This window comes from Suricata suricatta, chromosome 17, assembly GCF_006229205.1.
Source record: "Suricata suricatta isolate VVHF042 chromosome 17, meerkat_22Aug2017_6uvM2_HiC, whole genome shotgun sequence".
Classification (NCBI taxonomy): Eukaryota; Metazoa; Chordata; class Mammalia; order Carnivora; family Herpestidae; genus Suricata; species Suricata suricatta.
In genome coordinates, this window is record NC_043716.1 from 47,328,411 (window position 1) to 47,336,418 (window position 8,008).

The window sequence follows — 8,008 nt, forward strand, 5'->3', positions numbered from 1 at the left end:
AAAGGCCGTCTTTGCGCACTCTTAGTGTGAATGCAAACTGTTGCAGTCATGCCAGAAAACAGTATGAAGATTCCTCAAAAAATTAAAAAGAGAACTACCATATGATCCAGCAGTTCCACTGCTGGGTATCTTTCTTGGGAAAAAATGAAAACACGTATACACCTGTATGTTCATTCCCACATTATTTACAACAGCCAAGATCCGGAAACAACCTAAGTGTTCATCAGAGGATGAATGGATAAAGAAGGCATGGTGTGTGTGCACATGTGCACACGGGCGCGCGCGTGCGCACGCACACACACACACACACACACACACACACACACTCTCTCCACTTCTCAGCCATAAACGAGAACAAAATCTTGCCATTCGCAACAACACGGATGAGAGTATTAAGTGAAATGAGTCAGAGAAAGATAAATATCACATGATTTCACTTATATGTGGAGTCTAAGAAAAACAAAACCAAACCAAGACTCATAGTTACAAAGAATAGATTTGTGGCTGCCAGATGACAGGGGTGTTGGGGGGGGTGGCTATGAAATTGGTGAAGGAGATTAGGACATACAGACTTCCAGTTATAAAATAAATACATCACGGGGATGAGTGTAGAGCATGGGAAATACTGCACTGCATTAACCGTGTGGGTTGACAGATGGCTAGTAGACTTATTGTGGTGATTGTTTCCCGAGGTACACAAACGTCCAATCACCATAGGCTCTTTACTGGAAACGAACATAATGCTGGATGTGTCAATTATACGTGAACCTCCTTTTTATTTTTATGATTCAAAAATTTTTTTTAATATACTCTGCAGTGATTACTGGCTTTCAACTTTCTTCACATGGACTTATTCACATAAATATCGACATGTTTAGTGACAAACGATGTTTCTAAAGCTTGTAAGTAAGGGAAAAATGTAATGAGACTCTTGTAATATCAACCGAAAGACTTGGCAATTTAAAATAATTTTCAGGGACGTCTGGCAGTCGGTAGAGTGTGTGACCCTTGATCTTGGGATCATAACTGCTGGTCCGATGTTGAGTGTAGAGATTGCTTAAAAAGAAAGTCTTTAGGAAATAAAAAAATAATTTTCAAACATAAGCCCTGCTCCTGGACAAATTTTATACATGAGAAGATAGTGGTGTGATTACTACTATGTTTTACATGATTGAGCAGTGGTCACAAAGGAGGCTGAATCAAGGAATTAAAACTAAAACCTTATTTTATCTACAAGGCCTTCCTGCGGGGACAAAAACCAAAAAAATCTCTCCTCACCTCTCACAAGAATAGGGCTTGGGACAAATATGTACTGCCAATCAAATGAAAAAATGTACCCACAGTGTCTAGCACAGTGCCAAGCCTGAAGTTTGATCGAAGAAGACTCCAAGATTCCAAAACTCAGCCTGCACTTACCGAAAAAGACACACTGATACTCCTAAATGCATTTGTAAGGGGCTTGACTTATTTTAAAACCCAATGTCATATCCTCTGTGGCTCAAAGCAACTGACTCTGACAAAAACTTTTATTTATAGGCGAGACAGAGCTGTCCAGCAAAGCCGTCATCCAAGAAAACAGAACTGACAGTAGAAACCAAGGAAATTAACTTTCCAAGCACCCAAGATCTTTGAAAATAACATTCTAACCCAAGTGCTATACAAAGCGGGGACTCAGCTAGAGTAAAAACTAACCCCGCTTAAAAAAAATCTAATAAAGCAGAATTTGGAACATTTACTACGAACTAGCAAACTGACTCCCTTCCTTGTCCCGTGTTCAGTTGGGAAGGAAAACACTCTGGCATTTCAACAGCCATCCTCTCTTGCAAAATGCTTCTTACAAAATGTCAGAATTTTATCTACACCATCATTTCTGTAAACTGTGGGTCTCAGCCCATAAGGAGATCTTAAAAGCAGTTTGTGAGTTACAAACAGCTTTAAAAGAAGGTATCACACATAGAAAGAGTAAACACTATTTAATGAATCACTTTGGGGAGGTAGTCTCTGTATGTGGGTATCAGGGATGTTGTAATATGCATTTCTTATTGTGGATTGTGGTCAAAAAAAAAAAAAGCTTCAAAGTCACCCATTTAACCAAGCTGTCCACACTACCCAAATGCCCGACTACACATACAGGTTCCGCCCCCCCTTCCCCGAACAAAGGCATATTGTTTGGTATAGGGTGTTTTTAAACAGAAACAAAGAGAATGGAAGCCAGAGTTACTTATGGTACAGGATGGCCTTAATTACACCACTGAATGTTCAATATTAGCACAGCCCCAGTCCCGGGCAGCCAGAGCACAAGCCCGAAGCCCATTTCAAACAAGGAACGCGACAGAAACTGGTACAGCAGGAAGTGGGAAGCTGGAAAGTGGTCATCGCTGTTTGATGCTGGGGTGCACATTCCCAGGTGATTATCCCATATGGTCCCCAGGACTGGTGTCTAACAATTCCATGCAAAGAGGTAAGGAAATTAAACAGGCGTTCGCGTCTAAGGGACTGAATCTTTCGAGAGGTCTGAAATACAGTTCAACTCTCTGGCCAAAGTCCAAATGTGCACATCGAAATGAAACATTACAAGTGCACTCAAAAAGCAACAGGGTGGAGCTCGGGCTTCTCAGAGAAGGCGGCCGGGGCCCGGGAAAGGGCTCCTGGACTCGGAGAAGAGGATTCTGCCTCGCCAAGGGGGCTGTGTGAAAACAGGGAGAGGGGTGGAAGGGCGAGATGCCCCGAGCTGGGCTGGGACCGGGGGCTGGCCTGGCCGCGCGGATAGGCTGCCTCTTTGTCCCAGGCCCTGCCCAGATGCCACGTTGAGATGCTCAAGGACAAATGAGAAAGTTTTTCCTGTCCTCCCATCTTCCTGGGCCCCGCAACCTCGCCTAGGGCCAACTTGCAACTTCCCCCTCCCAGCCCATCTCCGTTGTTTTGGCCTCTGCCCCCTCCTTCCGAGACCCCCACTCGGGGCACTCACCTCTGCCCCCACCGGATCCGTAGCCTTCTTCAAGCCCCACGCCGCCCGCGAACGCCCTCCCTCCTTCTGGGCCGGCAGCTCCTGGCCCTCAGCCCGCAGCGGGGGTGGGGGCGCTCGAACCCCCGCCTGGGGAGGGGGAGCCCACCTAGACCCGAGGGCCCGGAGCCGCCCCTGCCGCGCCGCCGAGGCCCTCTGGGGGCGCGGGCCCGCGCCACTCCCGCAACAAGTGGCCGACAGGACAAGACCCTTGCTCACGACTTTCCCCCCCAGCTCCCCGCAGAGCAGGCGCCGCGGCTTACGTGCAGTCCTGGTTGAAAGAGAAGCAGCTGAGCGCCGCCTCAACCCCGCCCGGGGGGCCATCCGCGGCCTCGGCCTCCATCGGGGGCTCGACCCGGGAAAGCCGCAACTCCGAGCCGGCGACAGCCACCTCAGCAGCCCGCTGGCGCCGGCTCCGCTGGCCGGGTCGCCGCCCCCCCCTCCGTTCCTGGCCCCGCCCTGCCCCGCTTCGCTCCGCCCCGTCCCTGCTTCGCTCCACCCCCCACGCCCGGCCCAGATCCCCCGGCGCGTCCAAGCCAAACCCCTCAGCTGAGGTGGTGGTGTCCCCACCCCCGGCCACCATTGGCTATAAGTCCACGCGGGGGCTACCCCTTAGCCAATGAACGACAGCTGTGGGCTGAACCGCCCTGGTGGCCGCCCGCCCCCAGCTCAGCGACGCGGCTCTCCATTGGTCGCAGGAGCGTGACGCACGGCTGCAGGCCACGTGGTCGTGTTTTCATTGCCAGCGGCTGCGAAGCGGGAGCCCGGAAGGACAGACGCTAAGACCGGACCTGGTGGCCACCTTCTGGCATCTGCGGTGCAGCTGCGGCTAAGGGAGCGGACGGACGCGCTCCGTCCCACCCCACCCGAAACTGTGTCACGTGACTCCGTCTATTAAACTACAGAGTTTAGTAGACAGCGTGAGACGCCAAAGCCCCACCCTTTTACGGAGTCTTCAAACTGCTTTGAGAAAACCCAGACGGATCTGAAGTGGCCTTCATGATTGCGCTGCTATTGAGAAGTCTTTTACACGCAAAGCACTGTGCTAACCGTGTATATTATCTCTTAGAATTCTTATAAAACAAGAAAATATACTTTATGCCCAGTTTTAAAAAGGGGCAACTGAATAATTATGTAATCTGTCTAAAGGAACCCTATAAATGGTAGAATGTGGATTTGTCTGATTTCAAGCCTCATGCACCCAACAATTCTGCTAGCGAAATTGGCAAAACCTATCTGATCTATAATCAAAAAAAAGGGAAGAAAAAGTATATAAGATGATGTGTTTGATGAGAGAGATGAGGTCTTGAAGATGGCACAATTCAAAACTCATGTATTTGAGTTAAATCCTGACAAGAGTCTCTCTTCCCAAGCTAAATTCATGTTGCTGTGTAGAATACCCAGCACGCTTTATAAATCAGTAGCTCTGCTGGCTTTGGGTTTATATAATTCCTGATGAATTTTTAATTTTCAAGTTGACGTGAGATGGCATTTTTAATTGTTATACCACAGTATCTCAGACTGGCATTATTAAAATTTATTTTGTGACAAAGCTATATACACACACGTGTGTGTATGTGTACATGCACACACACATATTTTGGGGGCTTGGACCTACAACAGATGAGTGAAGAGCATTATTTCACTTAAGCTTTTCTGGTTGCACGTCTGGTCTGGGTTTTCTGAAATGCAAACATAGCAGTTTTTTCAGTTAACGCTATTCTTCCTCTCAACTGATGTTAAAATAGTTTAGCTCACAGATCCGTGGATGCTCTTTAGTTGATTGTGAGGTGTTGTAGGAACCATCCAAGGTGGAAAGAGCTTCTGTTTGGATGCTTTAACTGCATCATCTTTGTAACCTCTGAGATCACAAGTGCTTCTCCTCGCCACTCCCAGCTCAAGTGTTTAGAAAACCAGGAGTCTGGTAGGCTAGGTGCTACATTCTTTGGAAAATTCAATGGAGTGCAGAATCAGGTTTTTAAAGTGGAAGTTGTTACTCTCAATAGTTTGGACTTTTTAGGCTAGAATTGGGAGCTGGTGTTAGTTTTTGAGTAGGAGTGTTTCACGATAAAAAGCCGTGTTTTAGGTAGATAAACTTGGTCAGGGTGTGCAGAACAGATTAGAAGGGGAACAAGTCTAGGCTAGTGTGAAATTCTAGGAGTAAAGGGATGTGAGATGCAAGCTATTGCCTGGCAGCAAGGCTAGAAAGTTGGAGACAAACCCAAGAGAAAAATTTTCTCTATTGAAATATATTTGACATATAGCATTGTGTAAATTGAAGGTGCTTAGCATGTTGATTTGTACTCATATATTGTAATATGATTGCTATTGTGGCTATAATTAGCACCACTAACATGTCACATGAAGAGCTATTTTGAGGCAATGCTGTCCAAAAGAAAGGTAATGAGCCAAAGAAAGAGAGAAAGAAAGAAAGAAAGAAAATGTCAGCCACAGATGTGAACCCCTTATGTAATTTTAAATTTTCTAGAAGCCACATTTAAAAACATAAAAAGAAAAGTCAATGAATTTTAATAGTATATTTAACACAGTATGTCAAAAACCTCATTTTAATGGGTCGTCAATGTAAAAGTATTAATCATCTAGTTTAATTGTTTTTTAGCGTATTTACAATCTAATGTATTTTTTTCACTTAGAGCATATCTCAATTGACGCTAGCCACATTTTAAGTGCTCATGTGGCTGGTAACTATCTTATTGCCCAGTGAAGTCTGGGGAGAATGAACCACCGTTGGTCGCTGATGGGGGAGGGGTGGGGTAGCAGGGAAGAAGAGGGAAGAGTCAAAGCTGATTCCTGGTTACAACCGACCTTGGTTAGGAGACTGGAAGCTGGTGGTTCTGCTTTCAGAAACCAGACATTTGGGCAGGTATTTAGGAAGTGAGGTAATAGAACTGAGTGCTCATTGGAAGTACAGTTCAAGCCTAGAGATGTAAGTATGGGAGAAAATGGATCATCTTTCCAGCCCCACCCTTCCTGGGAATGAACCCACTTGTGTGCTTTTTGCTGAGTTAAGTGGTCCACCACCACCACTACCCACGTGGAAATAACATTCTTCATCTGGCTTTATTTTTCCCAAGACGATACAGAAATCTGTATTTTTATATATATAAATTTAAAATAACTATTTTATATAAACCTGTATTTTTATGTAAAAATTTAAAAGGTTATGACCAATTCTTATTTTTAAAAAACACTGTGAAGGCCAAATTAAATATACTTGCTGGCTGGATGTGGTTTGTGGAGGTCCAGTGTCTGACCTCTGCTTGGAGCATAATTCCCAGAAATTTACTGGCATAAACATCTAAAGAAGAGAATGCAAATAGATTTGAAGGTGTTGGATTTCTTTAATATCAGGCTGACTTTTCTTTTTCTAAGTTCTAGTTCTAGGTTTCGTGGGAAAGGAAACGCTTGACTTTTTTTTTTTAAGTTTATTTATTTTGAGGGCGAGAGAGAGGATACACCACGTGTGTGAGCCTGGGAGGGGCAGAGAGAGAGGGAGAGAGAGAGAAAATCCCAAGCAGGCTGGGTGCACAGTCAGCACAGAGCTGGACTCGGGTCTTGATCTCACAAACTGTGAGATCATGACCAGAGCAGAAAAAGAGTTGGACGCTTAACCAACTGAGCCACCCCGGCGCCCTGAGGAAACTCCTGATTTAAATCTTGGATCTATGGCATTCTAATCCTTCTACATTCTTGGAACAGAAATGTCAACACTACATAACAGAAGCAGACAGTATCTGGAGGAAGAGAGGAATACAACACTTACCCACAATAAAAACAAGAGGTCAGCGTTTTGCCTTTCTTCCAATTGAAATTTCCTAAATGTCTATCTTCTGTCAAACAAAATGTCCATTATTACTGGAGAAACAGCAAGTCAGCAAAATCTAGAAGAATAAAGCTGAGCTTGGGAATCAAGTATCCTTGGTAATATACAAAATTGCCGGCCACAATTCAGCTAATGGGGAGACTGCCTATTTGTTCAGCAATCAGGCTGTAATTTTAAAATGCTGATTAGGGAATGCATAGGGCATTAACAGGGGAAGTTGGAAATGAGACATCCTGTCTGATGCAACCCTCGTGTCACCCAGTATGGCTGCCCATAACACCCAACTCTCTGTAATTAGAGTAACTACAAGGTGAGCACATACCACTCCTGTTCACTTCTTCTTTTTATAAAATCCATTCTAGTTCTGTAAAATCAAGTCGTAGGGAATAGCTCCTTTTTCTTCTCTGATGCGTTTCAGCACTCAGAATGTGAGCTGAGAAAGAGCAGAACCGTAATAGACAAATGTATGGTAGTGCTTTGAGAAAAGAAGAAAGGAGGGAGATTCTGGGGATAGTTTAGAATAGGTAAGACTTGAGGGGGAGGGAGAGGGAAGGGTGATGTGTCAAGCTCAGGGAGTCAGCCTCACCATTCTAGGGTAGAAGGTAAGGGGTTGAAATGTAGGATAATTTCTGGAAAAGCTGGTGATCCCGTCAGATCGGCAAACAGGAAGTGCCCAGAGGAGGTATGGGTAAACAGTAGGCACAACTGGCTTTTTTGTTACTAATCATAGGCTCAATCTGTGTGGTAAAGCATGGCTGCCATGAACAGTTCCTGTTAAGTGCCTTTGCTCCCCAGATGGAACCATTATTTCTGGTTCTATCAATTAAAAAGCCAACAGCCATTCTAATAGTCCTTGACTTCTAAATTTCCTCTAAAGAGCTAGAAACAGCGGTGTTAAAGAGTGAACTTCAGTGCCTTTGACTGCATTCCTTTCCCCAGCTATCTTATTTCTGCTTCCAGAAAAATCTTCCTAAAACACTAAGGCAAAATGACAAGTTCTCCATAAATGCTTGCTGATCGGCTGACATTCATGAGGACAGTAGCTTTCTGTGTGTGCATTTGCAGACGTCACTCGAGCTGACGATCTGTTAGTCCAGACGATGCACAGAGATTCAATCACGGAGTTTTTGTTGTTCCCTGGGGCACCTTAAGACCAGCCA

At 45.1% G+C, this 8,008-nt stretch overlaps 1 protein-coding gene across 1 annotated transcript in view; it reads right to left on the bottom strand.

Moving 5' to 3' along the window:
- WIPI1 (WD repeat domain, phosphoinositide interacting 1) overlaps nucleotides 1-3,431 on the bottom strand; it is a 32,810-nt gene extending 29,379 nt beyond the window's left edge. The window contains exon 1 of the mRNA XM_029928368.1: nucleotides 3,268-3,431. Within this exon, the coding sequence (XP_029784228.1) occupies nucleotides 3,268-3,347 (80 nt within the window). The 5' untranslated portion in view covers nucleotides 3,348-3,431. The remainder of the gene's footprint in view (nucleotides 1-3,267) is intronic.
- Nucleotides 3,432-8,008: the final 4,577 nt, after the last annotated feature.